Here is a 26,640-nt window from a genome sequence, read left to right as displayed (position 1 = left end):
TCTTGGTGGGCCGGCTCCAGGTCACCAGCATAGTCCATAGGGGGAGCTGGTGATGCATGACACTGGAGGACCTGAAAATGGGGGCTAGGTAAGCTTTACAATTGGTTCCATGCTGAATGTCCCAAATAGGGAAGGCCAGATGGACACTTCACACATAATCCTATAGTTAATTTGTTTTAAAGTATTTTCTGTCTTTAATTATCTTAAATTAATTTTAATGTGTTTATTATCTTTAGAATTGAAATCTGTAGTTGTTTTGAAATAGTACCCTACTAGTTTTTTTATTCATTGTTTGTTTTTAAACTAAAGTTTCTATTTCCTCTTCTCAGCTCGATACAGAAACCAGACCAGCCAGGCAGAGTCCTACTATAGGCATGCAGCTCAGCTTGTCCCCTCTAATGGTGAGTGGGCCTCTCACAGCAAGTCGTGGTTGACTAGGATACTTGATTCTCTATAGCAGTATGGAAAATAAGGCTCATCTTCAAGTTTTTGAAAGCAAAAGATTTTGGAGTTTTGGAGATTTGGTATTGATTGACTTGGAGTTTTGGTCATATTTTTTCATTGTATATTCTATATAAGCAGAAGTGAATTTTTTAAATAAAACTGTTGTTGTCAGTAAACCAGTATAAAAAGAATATCCCCTAATGTGATCTAAAATTGTTTCAATAACTCTGGCTTCCTTAATTATCTCTTAATACCACCATTTCCTTACTAGAAAAATTTTTATTTATCTAAGAGATAGTGCTTATGTCTTTTGATGGCCTCAGAATCAACATTAGCAGTGATTCTTGTTTGGTGAAATACATCATTCTTGTTAAGCCAAATTGAAATACTTTTAGATTCTGAAAGGAGCTCCTTTCGAGCAGGGGTGGCAGTTGGGCACACTGTTCATTTTGTCTCTGGCTGCTTTCCCACAACGGTGGCAGACGTGGTAGTTGTGATGGAGTCTCCTAGGCCCACGTGAAGTCTTACCTATGCTTCTAGTGCTCTCTACCCCAATGACGTGCTTTTTAACCTGTACATGCTATGTTCTGTTGTGGGAGTGTGCTGTTTTGAATTATGCCCATTTGTAATGAGTTACTCATGAGATTTACTTTATAAAATACTCCCCATTATTAATTTAAAGGTTTGAAAACTGATCACCTGTATTCTGATAGCAAGACTGTGCATCTTGGGTTACTTTAGCATCTTAACTTTCTCCTCTAGGTCAGCCTTACAATCAGTTGGCTATCTTAGCTTCTTCCAAAGGAGACCATCTGACCACAATTTTCTACTACTGCAGAAGCATCGCTGTGAAGTTCCCGTTCCCAGCTGCCTCCACTAATCTACAAAAAGCACTTTCTAAAGCACTGGAAAGGTAGGGCTGACTTTTCCAAGAGGACTTTGTGTAACCTGGTAGTCTTCACCTGTCAACCTGATAGCGTACAAGAACTGATAGTTACCTGTGCTTCTCTTCCATTTGCCTAATTTCTCAACATGTAGATAATGTTTTAATAGTTTTGCATGTAGTCATTGCTGAATTTCAAGCAGTCAGCCTCTGATTTGTTCCCAGTAGAGGAGTACAGGCTGCTGAATTCTCACAACTCCTCTGAGTGTGTTGCAGATAAAAAGTTACATGCAGAATCTTCTCCTTGTGTATCAGGTGCTCAAATAATGTGTTTTTGCAGACTGAAACCTCTTTTAAGAGGTGTTAGCCATTTTGCTGCTTAAGATTCATGGAAATTTTTCTTCCATTTCAGCCGGGATGAGGTGAAAACCAAATGGAGTGTTTCTGACTTCATCAAGGCCTTTATTAAATTCCACGGTCATGTGTACCTGAGTAAGAGCTTGGAAAAGTTGAGCCCACTTCGAGAGAAATTGGAAGAACAGTTTAAGGTTAGATTTCAAAAATAGAGAATTTTTTTGTCTTGTCTAAATCAGGAAGCATAAGATATTGGTGAAGTTGACTCCTAGTTTTTATGTCATTACTTAGCTGTGAACTCTTGGTTAAAAGTAAATTTGAAGCATATGGAGTTTTTGCATACAGCATCCCCTCAATTTAAACAGAAATACCATCTATAAAGAAATATAGCAGTGGTGTTTTCACTAAGTAGCTACTGTTTGGCAAAAAGTTACCAAAGTGGGGAGAAAAAACCAACTCCTCCTTCTTCTCAGATCAAGCACCTTTCTTTCTCAGTTTTGAAAGTACTACTTTTGATGGTTTTTCTATTCTTAGATATAATTCTGGTACCTACTTTATAATATTTCCATTTTGCAACCCGGGCTCATTATTCTCATTGTGCTTTGATCCATCAGGATTTGTGGTAGTTTGAAGGAAAGGAATGAGAATTTCATTCTTTTATTAATTTGTGTAAGGAAATAAATTAACCTTTGTTATATTTATATATATGAAAATGATCTTTTATTAGAATATTGAATTAGCAGTATTAATTCTGTCTTTAATTCATGTATTCAACAAATATTTGACTGCCTGTTAATGTCAGTCACTGTTTTAGTCACTAGGATCAACAGTGAACAAGACCGTCTTAAAGAACATTTTATATTTCTTGGTTGCTTCTGGGTATCTAAGCACTTGGGATGTTGTCTATAACTGCCTTACAGTTTTGTAAGTAGTATAAAAGTAACATGTTCCAGAGATTGTAAAACTTAGTTAAGAGACATAAATTAGCCAAGTGTAGTCAATGTGAAGTAGTTTTACAGATAATCATTTTGCAGTTAACACTTTTTATGTACAAGAGATTGTACTAAATAACTATAATAGAAATAGTTTGTTTTTGAATAATCTTTTAGAGTCTCCTGCTGCTTTCTGCTTCTTTTAGGGGCCTATTTCAACTTTTAGCCCATGATTTACAGAATCAAGTACAAGCAAGGAACAACTAATTTTTATGCCCTAACTAAGCTATTCTGCCTGTACAGAACAAACAAGTCTGAATAGTTTCATTATAAGTGGTCAGATATATATGAAGGATTATTTTAAAATCACTTTCTTTGTCTTTTCTGAGGTCAGAACTAAAATCATTAATCCTAAAAAGATATCTATAGGGGGTTGCTAAGGATTCTCTCTTTTGAGAGCTTAAAAGTCAGGTTGACAGTTGTCTTCCTTGGATGGTTTAGGTACAGTTCTGTAAACTAGCAGGGGATTGGATCCAACGACCTGTTGAGATTGCTCCTGGCTCTGTTTCTGTGAAATAGGGATTGGGGGGAACCTACCTTAATTAGGTCCTCTCTATATGGAAGTTACTCTGGTCTAGAGTCTAGTCAGTTTTGCATTTGATTCAAGTTCAAACATTAATATTGAAATATATATTTCCATATATAAAGTTTGGGGGGTTATGTGGACAATTCCTAAAAGATGCTTTGAAGTATCATTCCAACACTCTAAAGTTAAACATAGTATGAGGCAGATCTATTTTTAACTTTACTCATTACTGAAATACCAGAAGAACATTGTTGGAGTGAAATTCTAGCACAGTTGAGTAAATATTCAAAAGTGTTTCTAAAGCATATGTAGATAATTAGTGTCATCTACATGTAAACTTCAGCATATCTAACTAGTAATCTTTAGCTACTAAGCAGAAATGTTTACCAAATTGAGGTGTATTAAAAGATTTAAGGCCTGTGATTTAGGAAATGAGATGTAAGCCTTTTTATATATGTTAAATACATGCTGTTTTTTTCATGGTACTGAGTTCAGTAAACTCCACAACTGCTGTTGAAGGTGCCTTTGAGTAACAGTGTGTCCGTTCCAATCTGATTTTGTTCCTGGTGAGGCCCTCTGCTTCCTACAATACAATCTAAATTTTATGAAAATATAACTACATAATTACACTTTTACTTCTAAAGATGTGAATTATTCCTTCACCAAGTACTTACTGAGTACCTACTGTGAACTATATACTTCTCTAGGCTTTTAGAGGTGGAGGGGAGAGCAAGACACAGTCTGTGCCTTTGTGAAATTTTACATTCTCATTTGCTGGTACTTAGGATGGACTCACATGCATTAATTCTTCTGTGCATACACTAGAAAATCCTTTAAAGGGCTGTGATTGTCTTCTATAGGACATTGCTGCCTAAAATAAAATGCCAGTGGATTAATAGATACGTTGTTCTGTTTTACTCGTAAGAAAAAATGCTTTTTGAAAAATACAAATTAATATTCTCATTCTTTTGCCAATATTATATGTTTATATAAATGGTCAGTTTATCTAAAAGGTTAGATATAGAGACTGAAGGAGAAGTTTTATGGGAGAATTCAGAAGAAGAGATAGGATTTGGGGACATTTTAAAGAAAGGAAAAATGCTTGATGCCTTTGAAAAAGGAATGAGCATTCTCCATGTATATACTGGCATGGTAGGTGGCAAGGAAGCTGAGAGAGTAGCTGAAGTGGAATTGAATGGTATTTTCCTGCCGTGATAATGGGAGAGATCTTGCTAATAGGATCCTAAAACTTACTCTGGATGTTTCAGGTTCTTTATGTAAATAGAATAAAAACTCAGAAGTTGCTGGACAAAGGCAGTTCTAAATTTCTGAGATGGTAGGATCTCTTGTCACTGCTTGTAGAATCGTAAGTAAGATTGTCTGTTTCCCACTATAAGGCTAGTGACAAGTGAGAGGGAGGGAGGTTGGCTGTAGCTAAAGTGTAGGGTGAAGCCAGGATATCATCCCTTGTAGCTGTCAGCTTTGTCAGGAACTTGTGTTTGAAAAATATTTTCTATGGGAGTAATCTAAAATTACTGCAGATATTAAGGTAGAAGGGTGAGGCCACTGGCTGAGAGCATGTTGTGAATTCTTCTTGTAATAACCTGGTTTAGCAGGTTGCTATAAACACTAGTTACTAAGGTAAAGGAATTTGATGATGAAGATCATACATGTACTTTTCTAATAGGGAAACATGTCAGTGTTATAATTTGTAGAAGGGCCTGTACCACATTATTAATTGTTTTAGTATATCATTTACCCTGTGTTCCAATATTGTTGCTCTGTACCTCATTTATAAATAAGTGTCTTTAAATGTGTCAAGCCTTTGAAAGAGTAAATTTTATGACAAATTTTGGAAGTCATACTTTGTGTACCAAAAGTTCAAAAACATTGTTTAGTCTTCTGGTTTGAAATTTTTCTTTTTTACTGGGTACATCTACTTTCTAGTCATTGATTCTAATTTAATATTTTACTATATGTGCATCTTATATAAAACCACTTCTAATGGACTAAGATGTATACTTTTACTGACTGATGCCCAAAACTTTTTTTTGCATCATATTAAAAAATACACGGTTTCTCGGGGGAAAAAAAAAAAAAGTATCGTGAAAAACAGCTGAAAGAACTCTGTGGTGTTGGGGCTCATTCCTTTCAAGAATTCCTTTCAAGGCAAAGAGTCAGCATGAGAGAGATCAGACCACATCGGACTTGATTAAAATCCTACAATTAAGAGCTGATTCAAAGGGGCACATGCACCCAATATTTACAGCAGAGTTATCAATAATAGCCAAATTATGGAAAGAACCCAAATGTCCATTGACTGATGAATGGATAAAGAAGATGTGTGTGTATGTGTGTGTGTGTGTGTGTGTGTGTGTGTGTGTACACGCACACAATGGAATATTACTCAGTGATCAAAAAGAGTGAAATCTTGCTGTTCGCAACAACATGGATGGAACTAGAGTATATTACGCTAGGCGAAATAAATTAGAGAAAGACAAATATCACATGATTTCACTCCTATGTGGAATGTAAGAAACACAACAGATGAACCTAGAGGAATAGAAGGAAAAATAAGATAAAAACAGGGAGGCACACCATAAGAGACAAATACAGAGAACAAACTGAGGGTTGCTGGAGGGGAGGTGGGTGGGGGGATGGGCTAAATGGGTGGTGGGCATTAAGGAGGGCATTTGCTGGGATATGAGCACTGGGTGTTATATGTAAGTAATGAATCAATCACTAGGTTCTACTCCTGAAACCAGTAACTACACTGTATGTTAACTAACTGAATTTAAATGAATGAATGAATGAGTGAATGAAGTCATTGACTCATGTGTGACTCTGTTACCCATCTGGTTCTAAATGCAGACTGCCAGTTTAGTTCTTGTGTTGAAGGTGGCTCCTATTCTCGATAATCTGCGGTATTTCTGTCTTACTTTACAGAGGCTGCTGTTCCAAAAAGCTTTCAACTCTCAGCAGTTAGTTCACGTCACTGTCATCAACCTGTTTCAACTTCATCACCTTCGTGACTTTAGCAATGAAACAGAGCAGCATAGTTATAGCCAAGATGAGCAGCTGTGTTGGACACAGTTGCTGGCCCTCTTTAGTGAGTATTAAATTTTTAATTTTAATTCAAATAATTTAATTTTCTGTGCTGTCTTCTTTGGAAAGCATAATCGTAGGCATTTTCATCGTCAGAGTGTTAGCGACAACAAAAATGCCTCCTATATAGGCCTAAACCCTAAGTTCTGTCCTTTTATCTTCTGATACCCTCCCCTCATCAAATATACCTGTAACATTTTTTTAAAGATTTCATTTTTAAGTAATCTCTACACCTAACATGGGGCTCGAACTCACAACCCTGAGATCAAAAGCTGTACACTCCCCCGACTGAGCCAGCCAGACACCCCTGTAACAGTTTTTAACCTGGGGGATAAAAGCCTTTTTAGTAAAAAGCTGTGATGGGGCCCCTGGGTGGTTCAGTCGGTTAAACCACCAACTTCAGCTCAGGTCATGATCTCACGGTTTGTGGGTTCGAGCCCCATGTCAGGCTCTGTGCTCATGGCTCAGAGCCTGGAGCCTGCTTCCAATTCTGTGTCTCCCTCTCTGCCCCTCCCCTGCTCCTGCTCTGTCTCTCTCTCTCTCAAAAATAAATGTTAAAAACAAAACAAAACAAAACTGTGAAGTATTCAAGCATTAAGGGGGCTACAGCAGAAGTCTTACAATGCTAGTTTAATTTGGACTGGTACATTGTTTCAAATATCTTATGTTTTCTGAATACATTTTTTTTCTTTAAGTGTCTTTTCTTGGCATCCTGTGCAAGTGTCCTCTCCAGAACAAGTCTCAGGAGGAGTCCTACAATGCCTATCCCCTTCCTGCAGTCAAGGTCTCCATGGACTGGCTGAGACTCAGACCCAGGGTCTTTCAGGAGGCAGTGGTAGATGAAAGACAGTAGTAAGTGTCTTAGAATTTCATGTTAGTTTGTGTGCTTTGTTTATTTGATATTCATGGATATGTAGAAACCGCCTCTAAAACACATCTGAACAATGGAAGACTTTGTGTTTTCCACCCACTCTCTGGAAATTGAACTGAAGACCTCTTTGTATGTTTTTCATTTATTTGTTTGAATTTCTTGTGTGAGGCAAAATCTTAAGGATTTCTGACTCCCTGTGTGTCCCCCCCCCCCCCTTTCCTGGCTGCAATCATGGGGAAAAAGCATTTTTCACATTTCAAAATGAAATTGAAGTAAAAACCAGTTTGTTTCTTACCCATTACAGTATGCTCCAATTTTCTGTTGAGAAGTTGAAGAGAAGTGATTTTTTACTTTTTCCATTATTTCCTATACATAAGCTGTTTGGTACTGCCTTACAGTAACACTGCGTTTGAGTTACATTTGCTTGTTTTGAGCATAGAGGATTGGGAGTTATTTTGGCTCTCACCGTTTTCTCTCTAATCTCTACTCAGAAGAATTCTGATGGTTCTTAGGAGATTTTGATTTTATGGTAACAAATGAAAACTTTCAGTTTACCTTGGTATTTTAACAATGTGTGGACTTCTCACATGATAAAGAAAAAGGTGTAGTCATTACTTTGAACAAAGGATGTGATTTGACTATGGTGTACCCCAATCCTGTCACAGATTAAGAGCTAGCAGTGGATTGCACAACTGATAATGTGTGTGACAGCTCTATCAAAACATAATATGTTGTTTCTCTGGTCAGTGTGTTCCCAGTAAGTACCAATTATCAGTGTTTAAAACTGACAAACGATTTTCACTAATTGTTAAATTAGGAGTCTGGGAAATGGCCTGCAGTAGTAGGTGTCTATTGTGCAAATATGACCCTTCTGGTGTATCTTTTACCTAGACAGACATCTTTGAAAATAGGTTTTAGGAAATCATACAGCATTGAAAATGCTGAAGCGAGAGGGGAAAGTACATAAAGTTTAGGCCCTATAGATAACATTGTCCTGGCTTGTTAGTGTTCTAGTATCTCCATTTTAGACAAAGTCTGAATTGTCTTTTTAATTTACAGCATTTGGCCCTGGCTAATTTCTCTTCTAAATAGTTTCCATCCCCATGAAGAGGATCTTTCAAGTACTAATGGTAAGGGCTAACTTAACTTGATGTTGTTAACATCGTTCCCCATCACTGATAGTAGGCTTAAGGCGAGAGAAAAACATGGTTTTGTTTTCGTTTGACTTTAAGTTCAGTAACTCAGAAGGGACTTTCAATGCTGCAGTTATCATGAATAAGTGGATAGAAGTAGAGGTAATGTTCTTCCAGTTCTTTCAGCAGCATATGCTCCTGTTTGAATAGGAGTCCAGAGAGAACAATACCTTTAAATTCTTTCCGGCTTCTTCCCTCCCTCCTCATTTTTACTATTTTTTTTTTTTTTTAAGAGAATTAATTTGAACAGCGTTACTCTGTTAAAGTAATACCTGCTTATTATAGAACATCTGGGACATACAAACATTAAGTACATAAGTCACTCATGGTTCTCTCTTATAAAGATACGTTGTATTGTTCATATTATAGTGTATTTTCTTGGGACCTTTTTCTTAAGTGTACATATACATACCTGCCTGTGACTGATATCAGATACAGCTTTGTGCCTGCTTTTTAAAGTTAATGTTATATTGTTAGCATTTCCCTTTGCCATTTAAACATTTGAAGTGTGATTTTTTTTTTTACTGGCCGCATAATATTCCATCCTGTGGATATGCCATAATGTATTTAATCAGTGTCCATTTGCTGTACAATTTTCCACATTGTAAATAATTCTGCACTGAACAATCTGTAGTTAACTCCTTTCGGATGATTTTACTTCCATCAAATCAGTGCTTCTCAGGCAATTTGCAAATGAATCACCTGGGGTCTTGTTAAAATGCAGTTATGATTCAGTAGGTTTGGGACAATGCCTAAGATTCTGCATTTCTTGCAAGCTCCTGGATGATGTCGGTGTTGTTTTTCAATACTTTGAGTAACAAGGAGATAATCCAAACAGTGGGATTACCAATGTGGGGCTATGAATTTTTAAGGCTGCCAGGGAAAAAATAGTCGATTGTATCCATCCCCCTCGGCACTGAGTAGTAGATAAGTATTAGGGGACAATGTCTAGTGCGCAGACGTAACCTGTTTTTAAATTAAAATGTTTTACAAATCTTGATTTCTACCCCTCTGTAGCTACACCACTTCCAGAGGAGTTTGAGTTACAAGGATTCTTGGCTTTGAGACCTTCTTTCAGGTGGGTGGCAGCTGAAGGAGCTTTATTTTATTATCAGTGGTTATAGTATTAAAATTAGGAATCAGGCTTGGGTGTAGAAGAACCTTTGATCTATCCCAGCTTTGTCTTATTTTCTTAACAACTAAAAGCGAAAGTGTTTTTAATATGAAGTAGATTTGTGTATGTCATGCCTTTAATTGCTCTGTAATGCCAATACTGAGTGCTTTTACAGACTTGGGGGGAAGGAAAGGAAAAGAAGAAAATTGCTTCTCCCAAGTGGTGTTTATTCACTGGATTTTTTTATACTTTGTTGAAATTAGAGGGGAAATCTCAAAAATGGGAACCAAATGCAAACCAAAGGATATTGCTTGACATTTTTCATATCATTAATAATGACAAAGCAATTTGTTTTTCTAGTCATTTTTGTCTCTTCTTAGAGGAAGAACTTCTTACTCCTTTTCACGTTGAACTCTTTGGTCTGTGTCCTTGATCCTATCTCTTCCTGCCTCCCCACCTGTTACCCTCTCTCTGCGTTGTAGTTCAGTATCTTTTTATTTATTTAACAGCTGGTTACTTCCTTTTGGCCTGCTAACATTCAGGTGTACCCTGTTCTTTTTAAAAAGGAAAATTGACAACCCTTTCTTCCTATGATGTTGCTCTATCTTTCTCTTCGTCATCAAACTTTTTTTTTTTAATGTTTATTTTTTATTCTTGAGAGAGAGCACGAGCAGGGGCAAGACAGAAAGATAAGGAGAGAGGGAGAATTCCAAGTAGGCCCTGCACTGTCAGTGCACAGTCCAACACAGGGCTCAAACCCACAAACCATGAGATCATGACCTGAGCCGAAATCAAGACTCGGTCACTTAACCAACTGAGCCACTCAGGCACCCCCATCATCAAACTTCTTAAAAGCATAGTGTGAGAACTTTATTGACCCCACTTCACTCCCAGTCATTTCTCAGCCTCATTCAACTTAAACTGTCAGTGTGTTTCTGGTTACCAAACTCCATTGACTTCTTTATAATTTTCATCCTGTGTAATTTTCTCTAGCATTGAGTTTATTAATCCCACTCCTATATGAAGCCTCCTTTTTTCTTAGCTGTTTTTCTTAGTTCAGTCCCTTGTACCACATCACTCAGAATATTATCCTCCAGGGTTCTTCCCTGCCCTTTCCTTCCCATTTTCTATATTCTCCCTGGTGATCAAATCCATCCTTTCGTCTGAAGCATTCATCTCTTGGATAGTAACTAAGCCCAAAAGTTTCAGTGTCTGACTTTTTTTCTGACTCATAGTTTAACAATCTGATCTCCCTGTGCATTTCAAACTTTAACATGACCCAAAATGAGCTTGTATTTTCCTATTAGGTCAGCAAAAAAATAATCCTTCTATATTTATCTGTGTGCCATTATCCACCTACATGAACTCTAAAAAAATACCCTTATTTCCATTAATCTTTCTCACCAAGTCTTTGTAATTTTGTGTCTAAAATGCCTTTTAGACCCACCTCCTCCCATTTATTTCCCTATATAGTTCAGGCTTTTATCACCATTAACCTGCAGTATAAAAAGCTTCCTAATCAACCTCCCTACTTAGATTCCCTCTCCTGTAGCTCATTTCTGCCCTGCTTTCACGATTATATTTTTAAAAATACAGACCTGTTGAAGTCCCATTAATAACGCAAAGACTTCAGTTCGCTCATCCCCAATTGTTCCAATATCTTTTTTAGCTTCATGTCCAAGTGCTTAGTTTCTCAGTGGTATTTTCTGCCACCTGCCCCCTAATCCTTAACGTAGTATACGTTGGCTAGGTCCTTTTCTTGAGTAACTTTGTTTTTATTCCTCTGAGAAATTGTTCATGCCATGCCTAGAGCAGCCCCATTTCCTCTTCTGCCCTTCTCTTACTAGCCTGTAAACACTTAACACACCTGCCAAGGTCCAGCTCAGGTAATAACTTAATCTGTGAAGTCTTTTCAGAGCTTAGCAGAAGGAACTAGCCTTCCTGTTAACTATGCTTATTTGCGTAGTTTTTCTTACAGTACTTATCAGATTGATTTATAATTATTTCTTCCTTAGGGAGATACTGTTTCTCTATCTCATTTATCTTTGTGTCTTCAGCATCTATCCTGCAGCCTGGCAATTCTTAGATACTTAAAAATAATACTGAGTTTAATGAGGAAAAATCTGAAAATCCTTATTTTTTTCAGGTTGATTTACCTTTCTAATGTCAATGAGCTTTTTGCTGTATATATTTTTTGATATAAATACATTTTTGTGATTTAGGGCCACCTAATGTAGATAGATTAATACTGTTTATTAGAAGAGGCATACTCGGAGATTAGCATTACAGTGGTCATTTCAAGCAAATTATATAGAATGCAAGGTAAGTGTTGATGAAAACTTTTGTTCTTACAGTAGAAGTATCTTTTTAAATAAAAGTTGTGACTTATTTTAGCTCAATTAGAAAGTAAAATCTGAGTAAAATTATGCAAATGCATATTGTCTTTTTTGTTTTGCTTCACTGTATTTAAAATCTTCAGCAACATACATTCAAAATGCAGTCGATTGAATTTAGTAGCTAGCCTGTGTGGAAAAATCTGAAACCATTGCATTTAAATTAGGTAAACGTGGTTGCCTGGGAAATACCTTTAGAAGTTTAATTTTGTGTAATTTGTGCTTATCTCGATTTTAGGAACTTGGATTTCTCCAAAGGCCACCAGGGTATTACAGGAGACAAAGAAGGTCAGCAACGACAAATACGACAGCAGCGCTTGATCTCTATAGGCAAATGGATTGCTGATAATCAGCCAAGGTATTTCTTATCAGATACACTTACACACCCCACATGTGTTTTAGGCTCTGGTATGATGCTCTTGATTATAAACTCGTAAGTCAGGATGCTGGTAACACATCATCAGATTATGACCCTGGTGATCATAAGTATATTCTATTTAATCTCTGTGCTCCCCATTACACTGCCTAGTGTAGAGAAATAAGCATTGTCTCCCTTGTTAATCATGAACTTCTGCTCTCATTTGTAAATATCTGTGTAAATCTAACAAAATTGTATGTTCACAGGGATGGTGATTTGTGTTGACAGGGTCGTGGCGGTCCATTTCAGTCAGGATAGACTAGAGTCAGATAGGTTTCTAGTTTTGCCACTTCCCGAGGTGTGTGTCTTTAGGATCTCCCCAGGTGATTCTAACCTTTCCAAAGTCAGTAACTATTTCAGATTAATTTTTATATGCAGGCTCCTGTCCTACTACTGTAAGCACTTAACTGGTTGCATGCTTGAATGAATTTAATCCCTCTGAGCTCTAGTTTTCACACCTATAAAACAGGAATTACAGATCACTACTTCAAGGGTCTGGTCTAGGGCCTTGTACTTAAGACATGCTCAGTAAATATAGCTGTCATTACTAGAAAGCATTAAAGGGGCGTGGGAATGTGTGGTGATGCTAAGGGATAATGAGGATTGGAGTTTTTCTGTAACTGCTTTTTATGCTATATAAAAATATTACACTGTAATATCTTGCTGTCTCTAAGTCTTTAGGGCTGGGAATGTACTTACTTGACTGTTGGGTCCATGCACAGTCCCATTGTTATTGTTTTTTAAGTTTATGGTTTTCATATGTGGATTTATTTTTACTTTTTTAGGCTGATTCAGTGTGAAAATGAGGTAGGGAAATTGTTGTTTATCACAGAAATTCCTGAGTTAATACTGGAAGACCCCAGTGAAGCCAAAGAGAACCTCATTCTGCAAGAAACATCCATGATAGAGTCACTGGCTGCGGATGGGAACCCAGGACTGAAATCAGTGCTGTCCACGGGCCGTAATCTAAGCAACAACTGTGACACAGGAGAGAAACCAATGGTCACCTTCAAAGAGAACATTAAGCCGCGCGAAGTGAACAGAGACCAAGGAAGAAGTTTTCCTCCCAAAGAGGTGAGAAGGGACTATAGCAAAGGAATAACTGTAACTAAGAATGATGGAAAGAAGGACAACAACAAGAGGAAAACAGAAACCAAGAAATGCACCTTAGAAAAGTTACAGGAAACAGGAAAGCAGAATGTGGCAGTGCAGGTAAGCTGTATTTGAACTATAATGCAGGTAGAGGAAGGCTCACACAAAAGGCAAGATTTTTCATTTTGTTCCTAAAGCTTGAGAGTTGGCTCTTCTGGAAGCTTGAATGCGGCACAGTAAGGTCATGTAAAGAGCTGTGGTAGGTGGCTACTCCATCAACCTGTAGAAATTGTAATGTGAGTGAAAAAATCTCAACCTGTCTTGACATTTCTGTCAATCCTTTCAGTTAGGTAGTTTGAAATGACCAGAGCTGTCAGTTCCGCAAAGAATTCTGTTTGCTTTAGAAGGTGTAACTGCCATTTGTTAGGGTTCTATTGGGAAATCTAGGGTCTTGTACAGAGCCAGTAAGTAGGACCAAGAGTATATTAAGGCTTATAGGGTTTTTTTTCAGATTCACTAAAAAAGATAAAATATATTCTTGGGAAAAGATGAGACTTTTTCTTGACATTGATACCTGTCCCAGCCGGTGGCATTGTATCACTTCAGTGTTATCCTGGCTCATGGGAGTTTGTAAAGCAAGAGTTTAAGTCTCTTGCTGGGAAAAGGTAAACAGTACTCAGTTATTTGTGACTTTTTCTTAAACCTTTCCAAAGAGGAGATAGAGATGATTTCATATAAACAAAAATGATCTTTGTTCTGTGCTGGTTTCATTGATACTGTTCACATCTGAACAAATACCTAAATAGCCATGTGATTTGTTAGCATATTTTGGCAAATGTATTTGTTTGCAGTAGGCACGAGGAACATTACATTATTGAAGGCTGCTTGCAGATATAAACAGTGCCTTCAGCCTGTTTCATCTACAGAGTTTTTTTGAGAAGGAGAGAAATAAGCACATAATAGTTGCATTTTAAGATTAATAGAGAAACAGAGAAAAACAGGGCAGAAATTGAGAAAAGGCATGGGGAGAGGGAGGTGCTGGGGAAAGACCGAGAATAAGCCAGATGAACTGTAGAAAGCTGGAGGACCAGTGTTTGAGGGGTGAGTCTAGTATGTCCTGCCTGCTCTGCCTCCGTTCTCTGCAGCTGCCTCCCAGCAAGGGCCAGTCTGAGCATTTCCTTTCTGGTCTCTCATCCCTCTTAAATCTGCCTCCAGACGAAAGAAAGCTTGACAGGAGTCAGTGTATCACCTCTCTGTACCTCATCCTAAGTTCTCTGTAAATGTACCTGTTTTCCTTCATTTTACTCAATTTGAGCAATGCATGTGACATCTTACTCTCTGTAGCTCATTGTGTAGGATGTTGGGCCCTGTTCTTACTGCTGACAGTATCCTTATTCTAAAGGGGTGGTAGCATTGGGGGTGGACGGTGGATGCCTGACTGGTATGCTTGAGGCTGCCCAGATGAAATTAAACTGAGGGCCAAAGTGTCTCTCCTGTGAGTTACTCATCATTATTAATTCATTATCCGTTTGTTGTCTAATGAATTGGAGTATAAAGGGCCCTGGAGCCCATAATAGGTGGCTTAAGATTATAGGCAAGTTTTTTAACCTGTTGGTATCAGATGTCTCATTTGTCAAACAAATGAGCTCTCAGGTCCTTTCTGTATTTAGTATGTTCATGATTTTGTGTAAGCAAAATCATCACACCAATTAAACGAAACCCTTCTATCTTTAATTGACAAATAATTTGTTTTGATTTTTTTCCCCCACTTTTTATTTAGGTATTAAATACCTTCATATGCTTTTTTTTTTCTTTTTTTTTTTTTTTTTTTTTTTTGACATAATGGGGTTTTAAATTCTTTCCTAGAGGTGCTTCTTTGTGATACATTTGAGTTTCAGATTATTATAGATGGTTTTGCTTTTGTTGGTCATAGGTGAAATCCCAGACAGAACTAAGAAAGACTCCAGTGTCTGAAGCCAGGAAAACACCTGTAACTCAAACCCCAAGTCAAGCAAGTAACTCCCAGTTCATCCCCATTCATCACCCTGGAGCCTTCCCTCCTCTTCCTAGCCGGCCAGGTAAATACACATTTTCTACTTAATCTCATCTGTATAGGAGTTTCTGCTCCCTCATTGAATAATTTATATTCTGTCAGAGTTACGTTACTAAACCATAATGTTAAAAGGTAGAAGGAAGTTCTCTTTTCTCTGATGCTTACTAAGTTCTTTTTGAACCATTTCTCTGTAGTGTATATACAAATGCATGTTTGTTATCATGAAGGAATTCCTATCACTAAACATAGCATTTAAGAAACCACCTTTAGAATGCTCCACTTGATTCAGTGGATAGAAGTAGCAGCCAATACTCTGTATTTAATTCTTGAAATCAAGTTAAAGATTGATGCTTGGTCAGTCTTACTTGATGTCTGATTCCTGCCGTTTATAATTTATTAGAAGACCTCTTCTTCTACCCTACCCCACCTTACCCCCAAATGACGTATTTTTGCCTTTCTTTTGCTAAGTGTCTTTAGAACTAAAGCTGCTATGTTCTTCTATTTTGAAGGGTTCCCGCCCCCAACATATGTTATTCCCCCTCCTGTGGCATTTTCTATGGGCTCAGGTTACACCTTCCCAGCTGGTGTTTCTGTCCCAGGAACCTTTCTTCAGCCTACAGCTCACTCTCCAGCAGGAAACCAGGTGCAAGCTGGGAAACAGTCCCACATTCCTTACAGCCAGCAACGGCCCTCTGGACCAGGGCCAATGAACCAGGGACCTCAACAGCCACAGCCACCTTCCCAGCAACCCCTTACATCTTTACCAGCTCAGCCGACAGCACAGTCCACAAGCCAGTTGCAGGTTCAAGCTCTAGCTCAGCAGCAATCCCCCACAAAAGCCGTGCCGGCTTTGGGGAAAAGCCCTCCTCACCACTCTGGGTTCCAGCAGGTGAGTCACAGTTGTGCGTACCGTCCAGCCAAGATCAGGAGGAGGGGAGACTGGAATGGTCCAGTGTTTGGTTAATTAGAAATACCAAACTTACTTTGGTTAATTAGAAATACCAAAATTACCAAAGCTTACTGCTTAAGCTTTCCAGATGCTTCTGCTATGGAAGGATTATGGAGAAGAATACACTCTCTCTGCTGTTTAGGGAAGTTCAGATGTTTCCCTTTATCCTTTGTAAAGGATAATAGATCTTAACTACTGTTCTTTGCTGCTGCTGCTGCTGCTGCTGCTGCTGCTGCTGCTGCTGCTGCTTGTCAACTTTGTAGAAAAGAACTTTGTATAAATAATTCTCCTATTTGAAAATAAACTACAGGAGGGAAATAGAATCATAATCTTGACGAGGTGTTAAGAAAGCTATGACACCATTCTTAAATATCATCAACCCCGCAGTACTTGGGCTGGGAAGGGGGAACACACACACATAGCACACACGCTTTCATTTGTTCATTAAACCTCATAAATAATTGAATTGAAAGAGAAGGTGAGTTCAGTGCCCATCATCCAAGAAAGCTCTGCGTATTGAAAAACGTAAAGGGTAAAGGAAACTGAGTTTTGTCAGTTAAGTTTCTCAAGTTCATTTTGTGATTTCCTGAGTATTGAATGTAACATTGCATTTTATCCTCATCTTGATGACAAGCATCTCTTTTTTAGTATCAACAGGCAGATGCCTCCAAACAGCTGTGGAATCCCCCTCAGGTTCAAGGCCCATTAGGGAAAATCATGCCTGTGAAACAGCCCTACTACCTTCAGCCCCAAGACCCCATAAAACTGTTTGAGCCTTCATTGCAACCTCCTGTAATGCAGCAGCAGCCTCTAGAGAAAAAAATGAAGCCTTTTCCCATGGAGCCATATAACCATAATCCCTCAGAAGTCAAGGTCCCAGAGTTCTACTGGGATTCTTCCTACAGCATGGCTGATAACAGAGCTGTCATGGCCCAGCAAGCAAGTGTGGACCGCAGAGGCAAACGGTCACCAGGAGTCTTCCGTCCAGAGCAGGATCCTGTGCCCAGGATGCCATTTGAGGTGTGTGTCCTTTCCCATCACCAGACACAGCGGACATAGGTGTGGGGCTGCGTATCTTTTGAATTTCTAAAGCAGATGCTTGTAAAGGCCACTCTCCGATTCGTTAGCGCTGCAGCACGCTGCCCGGCACCTGGTGTGGCTCCTGGTCTCCTCCACACACTGGCACAGTCTGTTGGATTCGGAGGAGCGAGGGGCTCTGTCACCGATGCGGACTGTGGTGGTCTGGCAGAGAAATCATGTGCAGAAATCTTGCACGCGGCATATTGGGGAATTGTGAAACAAAGCTCCTCTCAGTTGGGCTGAATCATCTGAGTTTAAAAATAGGTTTACTGCGTATTTAAACAAATTGCTTTCTGAGAGGAACGAAGTCAGCCAGTTATTTTCGATAGTGGAGCTCTCCTTCCTTTCTCTCTTTATTCACGAGAAATGGGTGTGCATGTGTAACTTTTAAAAAGAGCTGTTTCTCTGTTAGCCCAAGATCACGCTGATCACCCTGCTACGCATTGTTTTCCTCACTGGCCGCGTTAACCTTTGATGTGCTGCTCCTTGTTTGTCAGTGGTTTTTGCTCCTTTCTACCGTCTTGCTCTTTCACTACCACTGTCCTGTGTCACCTTGCTTGTTTCAGAGCTTTTTCTTTGCGTAGTACCGTCTCCCTGGGATTCTTCTGCTTGACTGTACTTACCTCTGTCCCCCTAACTGTGCTGCTACTCCTTTGTGCTTTCGTCATCCCTTACTATATCTCACTGTGATCCTTTCTGTCACTAGGACCCCAAGGGCTCCCCTCTGCTTCCTCCGGACCTGTTAAAGAGTCTGGCTGCCTTGGAGGAAGAGGAAGAGCTGATTTTTTCTAACCCTCCTGATCTTTACCCAGCTCTGCTGGGCCCTCTCGCCTCTCTTCCTGGACGGAGCCTCTTTGTATGTATTTGACGTAATTCTTGCTCTAACCCCAGCTTCTTTCCTGAGATTTTGTAGTCCTTGGAATAGATGGTTTCTTTTTTTCTGGAGCTTTGAGCTTTCTTTCTTTACAGAATTGTACAATTTATTTTCTCACTGCCAAAGCTAACCTTCAAACGGTAGTAGAATATGGCAAAACCTTTCTGACTCCGTGGTTCTAAATCTCCGAGTCCTAGCTTTGTTGTAAGTGTTATTCAGGGCTGGTCATAGGATGTGATGCTGGCAAATTAACTTACTTTGCAGGTGGTACTTCCATCTAAACCCAGCAGTTTCAAGGATCGTTTAATCTTGCTTAGGAGCAGTGAGATTTTTCTTCATATAAATGTTCTAGATTTTTTAGTGACATTATTGAAGAGTATGTAGCTCTTTTCTGTTTGGTTAACTAAGAGCCCTGACTTCAATTCAGAGTGAGATTCATAAACAGAATGAGTAAAAATGAAGACGATTCTATTTAGAAACGGCGTGCCATAAATGAGTAAATACAGAGAGAAATAACTAGGATGACATAAAATAAAGCCTTATGTATTGATTAGTGGTATCTTTTTTGTTTTTGTTTTTGTTTTTTTTTTTGATTAGTGGTATCTTTTTAAAACAATCCTCTAGCATTTCAAAGGATGGCCTTGTATATGCTCATTGATGTTTACGTTGCATTCTGCGAAGGTGGGGGAGCATGTAAAAAAATTGGGAAGATGTATGCTAGAAAGTTTTTCCCTTTGTCTACTCCATCTTAGCAAAACACAAAAACAATTCAGAGTTCTACTTTTTTGCTATTTCTTTCCCATAAACATGAGGCCAGAAAACGTTCATAAGGTTAAAATGCATTGACTTTAGGATTAGGAGAAATAAAAGCTTCACGTCTCTCGTGATAGAAGCTGCCATCCCTGGCGCTTGAATTTCGTGAGTGGGCAGAGAGAGCGCCACTCTTCCCCCAAGTGAGAGAAATAAGAGATCCCCTAGAAACTGAAGGAGAGCGCAGTGATGGCACCTAGGGGTTTGTGGGAAACCTAACTGCTAAGCTGTTGGCTCCGTGTGTTTGCCTTTCTTGCTGCTTCTCTGCTCGTGCGGCTTGAAGGCCAGGGGGGGTGCCTCTCGGACAACTCATTAACGGCTCCCTGGTTCCCGCCATGCTCCCCCCCCCCCCCCCCCCCCCCCATTCACAACGAAACTGGTGGTGGTGCAAGTGGACGTGGAGGGTAGTGTTTTAGAGTTGTTTTCCCCATGTTTACAAAACATATATATAATACTTTCTATATTTAATGTTGTTAATGATACAATGTGTGTGACAGTGCCTTGCATGTGGCAGACATTTAATAAATGCTTTGCTGACCTACCGTTCAAGGACAGAGATTCAGCTTTTTTTTTTTCTCCTGGTAGTTTTGTTAGAGCCAGTACCCGTAAGCTCAACTTCAGCAACTATTTTAACATATACCACAAATAGCTGTTTAGGAACCATGTTGACAAAACCAGTTGTCAAATAGATTTGAAAGCCTTTAAGTCATTAATGTGAGGGTTTTAAAAATTGGGGGAAAAAGACTGCCAGATCAGTTCAGCGTCTTGTTTTGAGAGTATTTTAAATGCACCTCTTAACAAGGGGATTTGGGAAAGTTCCTGCTAGTAAACACTCAGAACTGCCATTTTCCAGCGTCCCTGGTCCCTGCCAGGATCTCTGTGCTAGATTAGAGGTATTGATCCGGGAGGGTTCTGACTTACCTGTGGCAACTGGCATGTAGCTGGTGTCATGGTAGGAATATGTAATTCACATCTTCTGAGCCCGACATTGTACATGACAGGTAAGTACAAGTATGCTTAACTGGTGGTCCTCTACTCTGTGTAGGAACTTAAGATTGATACTAAGGAAATGGAGGCCATAATGTAACTACTTTTTTTCTTTCTGGCACTGTTGAAGAAATCCTTGTTGGAGAAGCCCTCGGAGCTCATGTCACACTCATCCTCTTTCTTGTCCCTCACCGGATTCTCTCTCAATCAGGTGGGTCAACAGTGAAGAATCCTGCATTGTGCTTTTATTGTAGGCTGGAACTTCCTTTCCCGTTCTATTTCAGTACCCCTATTTTTCTCTTCCCTTTCTCTCCCATATATTGCTGCCTTCCAGATTTTTTATCCTCTGTCTCTCTCTGATTTGGGTATATCAGATACTTGTTTGTTATAAATTTGAACCCTTTAACTTCTCATTAATATGGAAATCCTTAGGGCTCTGTTGTTCAGCCAAGTGAATTATTTGTACTTTTTAATCTGGGTTGTTTACATAGATAGAGAAAATAAAGGGTGAGGGAAAATGAATTTAACAGGGAAACCAAAAGAAACAAAAGTCTTCAAAAGTTTGTCTTACTAAGAAAAGCTTAAAGTGGGGCACCTGGGTGGCTCAGTCAGTTAAGCGTCTGACTCGATTGTGGCTCAGGTCATGATCTCATGGTACCTGAGTTTGAGTCCCACTTCAGGCTGCAGGCCGACAGCACGGAGCCTGCTTGGGGTTCTCCTTCCCTCTCTCTCTGCCCCTCCCCCACTTGTGTCTGCGCATGCACGCGTGCACACAGGTGCACATGCACACTTTCTCCCTCTCTCAAAATAAACAAGTAAACTTTTTAAAAAAAGAAAAGCTTAAAGTGTATCAGTCATTCATGAACATGAACATTGCATTTGCTGAAATCTCTTTCCTTGCAGTGAGTTTATAATTTGGTTGTCATTGTCTTTCAGGAAAGATACCCAAATAACAGTATGTTCAATGAGGTATATGGGAAAAACCTGACAACCAGCTCCAAAACAGAACTTAATCCTTCGCTGGCCCCCCAGGAGACATCACTGTACTCCCTCTTTGAAGGGACCCCATGGTCTCCATCACTTCCTGCCAGTTCAGGTATTGGCTAGTCTTTAAATTACAGACCTTGCATTTCTAATACCCTCAAACTGATAGTGAATCAGTATGATTTTACATTATAAATATATTAGCTGTTCTGTTTTTTAAGTAATTTCTGAACGAAAATAGGAAAAAAGTCTGATGAGCCAGTTCATGAAATAAATGCCACTAAAAAAAGCTTTTTCTTACATCCATAACGAGCAGAGTTGTAAGGGAGAAAAATATGGGTTTTAGCTTAAGGTTTCCAGCTGTTTTTTAGTTTGGTTTGTAGATACTCATTCTTTGTAGGAAAAGTTGAACTTTTTAAAATAGAGGGGTTTTTTAATCCCAAGTTTATACTTGGAGTTTGATTTAATAGTAATTCTTAAGGTTAGGCAATTAGAGAAGACCAGTAGATAATTTATCTGAAACAGACATGCCAAAATAGTGCATGCACAAAATTGTCTGCTTGGTTTTGCTTTTTTTGTTTTTCTAAAGCAAGGAGTATGCCTTAAGACGGATTAGTGCATCTGGCAGAGTCCCTTTGGGGGCCCTTATTTTTACCTTTGTCCCAAAGCCCTGTGGTTATTTTTAGTAGAATTTAAGTGATCAGATCTACAGAAAACTCAGGTTCTTGGTATGTTTGTGGAACATCTATTTAATGTCTTATGTTGTTTTATTGTTGGTATTTACTAGATCATTCAACACCAGCCAGCCAGTCTCCCCATTCCTCTAACCCAAGCAGCCTGCCGAGCTCCCCTCCAACACATAACCATAATTCTGTTCCATTCTCCAACTTTGGACCTATCGGGACTCCAGATAACAGGGATAGGAGAACTGCAGATCGGTGGAAAACTGATAAGCCAGGTGAGGTCCAGACTTCTTGCCTAATGAAAGTGAAGTCACTTACTCTGCCCTTCTCTGGTGTTTGGTGTTTGGCAATGATAGAACATCTTGAATTCTTATCTCTTTGCATCTCTCAGCCATGGGTGGGTTCGGCATTGATTATCTCTCAGCAACATCAGCCTCTGAGAGCAGTTGGCATCAGGCCAGCACTCCAAGTGGCACCTGGACAGGCCACGGCCCCTCCATGGAGGATTCCTCTGCTGTCCTCATGGAAAGCCTAAAGGTGAGTGAGTTTTAGGAAAACAAGAGCCACCAGAGCTGTTTCTGCTTTTGTTCATGTAAATAGCTAGGCTCATTCCTAAGGCCCTTAGAACTGATTGATCTATAGCACATATCTAGCTAAGTCCTAGAAACATGATCTGCCTTAGAAGATTCTTGAATAGGAAGTTGTTTTTAATTTGTGCATTCTCTGCTGATAAAGCAGTTATCCTGGGGACAGGGGCGGGGACAGAAACAAAGGTTTTAGTTGCATTCTAAGGTCAAAATTGTGATTCATTTTGGAATGCTTGATTGAAGCCTTTTGTGAACAAGTAAAAGAAGAGTGTCTAATTTTGGAAATGTTTTGTTTGCCTAAAATCTTTATAGTAAATATTCTGTGGTCTCACGTGGCACTGAGTTTTAGTGAAAACTACTTTCACCTTTTCTGGTTTAAAATCATCTGGTTATAAAAATAACAGGAACTGACTGATCTTAAAGACAGTCTTAGAACAACTTCTTCTAATGGCTGGATCTTTTTAGGGGGCGGGGATCTTGGGACTTATATGCCTTTATATTTGGCGAGGATTGAAAAACAAATCCCTTTCAGATATCCAGGCATTTGACCTCTGCTGACAAGCTCTGGGCTGTTTTTCAGTCTATCTGGTCCAGTTCCATGATGCATCCTGGACCTTCCGCTCTGGAGCAGCTGTTAATGCAGCAGAAACAGAAACAGCAGCGGGGACAAGGCGCCATGAACCCTCCACACTGAGGCCAGAGTGGCAACCCTGGGAACGAAGGCTCCATAAACCATGGCATGTTGGGTTTGCAGGACTGGCCCGTACAGTCCCCTGCAGGTGGCAGCCCTCTCTTCTGTCTCTTGCTGTCGAGAGGGTGTAAGCATTCCACCAGCGCGCTGAGTGTGCACGAAATGTCCGCAGTGCAACAAAAAGAAAAAACCATCAGGAACTCTCTGTCCCCCCAGGGCCTTCCGGAGGGAGAGAGGAACTGCTGTTTGTCTTCACTCAGTTACCTGATGTCACCGCCTCTCACCTTCCCCGTCGTGCATGCCCCCAGCCACAAGGGAAGTGAAAGCTGAGAAGGGGAGGCAGGTGGGAGAAGCCGGCGGGAACTTCTCGGTCCTGTTTTCCTCTCTGGGGAATAAAATAGGAATCCATTAATGATTGCTTTGCTGACTGAGAATGTAGTTGAGATTATTCCTGAACATCTTTTATTATTGTTATTACTCTCGGTAGTATAATGTCACACTGAATTCTTCCATACACAACGTGCTTCTTCTAGTCAGTGTGTAGCAAGGAAAAGCCCCGCTCGCTGCTCCTGCGAGAGGTTGGTGGTGACAGGATGAGGGAAACGGACCTCTTCGGCCAGTGGCAGTGCTCCACGAGGGAGAGTCCAAGGCCTCAACTTTCACTCAGAAGGTTCTGGCGGCCCTCCTCTGGCCTGGAGACTCCGGCAGGAAATGCCCTTCACTCTGTAGGTGCTCGAGCCCCGATCGAGGATGCAGTATGGGTGGTGGTGCTGGGCTGGACTGGCAGATGACTGCTGGAAGATTTTAAATTAATGTTTTTGATTCCTGTACATTTTACCGTAGCATAGTGAGCAGTCTCACGGAAGGCAGGCTGGTCCATTCGTGGCCTGACACATTTTAATAGGTAGAAGCTTTCAGTGTGGTTATTTTTTGTTCGATTGGTTTTTGTGACCCCATCCTGCTTACCACCCACCTCCTCCTGTCCCTACCTCCATCCCTTTTCTGCCCTGTGCTGTATGCTAGTAATTGTTTCTGTTCCTAATGTGTATGACATCTCGCCGAGAAGCAACAGCATGGGGTCCAGCAGTTGGGGCCCAAAAGACAGTCCAAGGAGGAAGGAAGCAGCGGCGTCTGCGTGCGTGCACCGCAGGCCAGGCCCCGGCCCAGCTGCGTCCCCCGACCTCCACTGTCAGAGTGAAATTCAAGGCAACATGGACACATGTGCACCATGCACAGAAGAAAACACAACAAAGTCCATTCTGGAAAAGGCGAAAGAAAGGAAAATAAACTTTTATTTGGTATTTATTAGAAGAAAAGAGGACTGAACATTTTCTTGTGTAGAAACAGAAGGACAGCATTTCTGTTAGTTCCTGGAAGAGTAATATTTTAAGGGGAAATTATGGAAACAATCTAAATGTCCAATTGCTGTGCTAGTGGTAGGGTCTGTTTCTGGGAGGTGTCTCCTGTGTGTGTGTGTGTGTGTGTGTGTGTGCGCGTGTGCGTGCGTATGTGTGCGCGTGCGTGCGCGCGCGTGCACCCATCTGCCCATCTGCTCTCCTGGGGGGAAGGGGAGTGTGTGTGAGTGTATGGAGTCAGCGTGGGACTCACGAACTGGAAAACGGCTGCAGAGCAAAGCACATCCAGGAGCCCCGGGTGTCGCTAGATTCTGGGCAACCCCAGTGATGAAAGGGGTGAGGTGAATGCTCGTTGCTCTTCAGAGAGTGGTTGGAGCCCCGTAGGCTCACAGTATTGCTCCTTAAGTTTGACGTGGTGTTTGGGGATTTTTGTTTTTGTTTTTTGTTGTTTTTGGAAAGGTCTGAAAGGGTGAAGCCCCCCACCCAATGGCAATATGAAACCCTTTGTGCTTCTCCCCAGCTCCTTCCCTGGGTCCACCTCTCTCCCAGTCCCTCCTTGCCCACTACCTTGACCCACTCTGTGTGTTTGAGCTCTGCATTCAGGCAGCTGTAACATTCCAGTGTTCGAGCTGTCCCTGAGTCTCACACCCCAGACGAGCTAGCCAGGTTCACTCTCTCACTCCCAGTCCTGCCCGGGTCCCATCTGCAGCCCCGTTTCTGCATGAGAATTTGGTGTTTGGAATGTTTTCTGATTCTTGGGGCGGGGTTTCTCGCCTAATCATCCTCAACGTGGAGTAATGAGGAGGGAGAGGAGAATCTTCATCAGAAACTGGTTTTGTGTAGTAAACCTTCTCTTCTGTTTTTGTTTTTTTGTTTTGTTTTTTTGTTTTTTGTTTTGGTCTGTCTGTGCAAGACCTGCAGCTGCTGAAATCAGCTTTGCCTTTAATTAAACCATGTTCTCTCCAACCAGATCTGTGTGTACATGGTTTCTTTTCTAACCTAAAAATATCCTACTTAAAAAATAAGTATTTAAACTACGCACAAGTCACCTAGGGCAGAGCGGAGATGGCCAAAGATTGAATATGTTTCAGGGTTATTTTTGCTTTTAGCAGCATTCCAAACCAAAGTGCATTATTATGGAAAGGGGCGGGTAGAAAGAAACTGATGGTCACAGTTCTTTTCTCTGATAAAGATTGGCTTATGCAAAGAAGTTAACAACCCTCCATTTTTATCCCTGTTTTTACTATTAATAAAGCCACAGTAACACTGTTTACAAAGCCACACATGCTGTACAAAGAAGGAGAATTCTTGTGGAGAACTCCAGGTCTCCTGGAGAGAGAGGAGTTCTATGTATTTGTGGAATCATTCATCTAACTTAACCCTGAAAAATCAAGCCTTTTGGTTAAATGATAACCAAAATAAAACCATACATAGAATTTTATCATATAAATTAGTACAGTACATACAAAATGTTAACTAACAGGATAGTCCTAACCAGCTGGCTTCCTGAATCTGGCTTCTTTATATCGCTTAAATGTTAGTGGCACATATTCAGTAGTGAACTCTTAATAAGTGTCCCTCTCTGAGAAGGCATGAAGGGATATAACTCTAGTATTGTAATTCTCTGTGGAATTGAAAATTGTATTCCTTGGGAAGCAGTGAGACTTGTAATAAAGAAAATGTGTAAAAAGAAAAAAAAAGAAAATGTGTACCATCTAAATTACCTGTAAACTTACCTCGGGCTCTAGGAGTCCGTGACTACAGTGGTATAGGAATAGGGGTAGTTGTATGTAGGCCTTGGGCCTGCGCTCTGAGTCTTGTGTTTGCAAGTTTTTTTATTGAGGTATCACATACAGAAGTGCACCAACAGCAAGTGTACAATTCAGTGAATTTTTACAAAGTGAACACATCTGGGTAGTCCGCACTCCAAGCAAGAAACATTACGAACACCCTAGAAGCCCCCCCCCCCCACACACACACATACACCTCATACCCTTCCAGACGTTTCTACCCACTCTACCCCAGCCCACCCCCCACCCCTGGGTTATCATCATGGTAAGTTCTCACATCATTGTCTAATAGGTTAAATTTTCAGTGGGAAAAGTAGACTAGTTAACACTTCCAAACAGTAATGTCTCAGTTCAGTGTTCTACAGAGGCATGCTAAACTTTGCAAACTGTAGTTCCTTTTCTCCAACTTTGT

The 26,640-nt window shown here is 40.2% G+C and overlaps 1 protein-coding gene across 11 annotated transcripts in view; it reads left to right on the top strand.

The window, feature by feature from the left end:
- Nucleotides 1–25,409, top strand: part of SMG7 (SMG7 nonsense mediated mRNA decay factor) — an 89,852-nt gene extending 64,443 nt beyond the window's left edge. For 3 of the 11 annotated variants that reach the window (XM_042976023.1, XM_042976021.1, XM_042976017.1), the window contains 18 exons: nt 330–401; nt 1,207–1,357; nt 1,740–1,875; nt 6,146–6,308; nt 7,000–7,156; nt 8,235–8,305; nt 9,386–9,446; nt 12,114–12,233; nt 13,079–13,505; nt 15,319–15,463; nt 15,948–16,327; nt 17,036–17,407; nt 18,174–18,323; nt 20,269–20,349; nt 21,075–21,234; nt 21,910–22,080; nt 22,197–22,342; nt 22,925–23,393. In XM_042976023.1, coding sequence (XP_042831957.1) covers nt 330–401; nt 1,207–1,357; nt 1,740–1,875; nt 6,146–6,308; nt 7,000–7,156; nt 8,235–8,305; nt 9,386–9,446; nt 12,114–12,233; nt 13,079–13,505; nt 15,319–15,463; nt 15,948–16,327; nt 17,036–17,407; nt 18,174–18,323; nt 20,269–20,349; nt 21,075–21,234; nt 21,910–22,080; nt 22,197–22,342; nt 22,925–23,086 — 3,125 coding nt within the window. In that variant the 3' untranslated portion in view covers nt 23,087–23,393. Of the gene's footprint in view, nt 1–329; nt 402–1,206; nt 1,358–1,739; nt 1,876–6,145; nt 6,309–6,999; nt 7,157–8,234; nt 8,306–9,385; nt 9,447–12,113; nt 12,234–13,078; nt 13,506–15,318; nt 15,464–15,947; nt 16,328–17,035; nt 17,408–18,173; nt 18,324–20,268; nt 20,350–21,074; nt 21,235–21,909; nt 22,081–22,196; nt 22,343–22,924 lie in introns of all 11 variants that reach the window. The other 8 variants (XM_042976015.1, XM_042976024.1, XM_042976022.1 and 5 more) reach the window with 8 other exon arrangements.
- The last annotated feature ends 1,231 nt before the right edge of the window (nt 25,410–26,640 follow it).

This window comes from Panthera tigris, chromosome F3 (genome assembly GCF_018350195.1).
Source record: "Panthera tigris isolate Pti1 chromosome F3, P.tigris_Pti1_mat1.1, whole genome shotgun sequence".
Lineage (NCBI taxonomy): Eukaryota > Metazoa > Chordata > Mammalia > Carnivora > Felidae > Panthera > Panthera tigris.
This window is presented reverse-complemented; position numbering and strand designations above follow the sequence as displayed.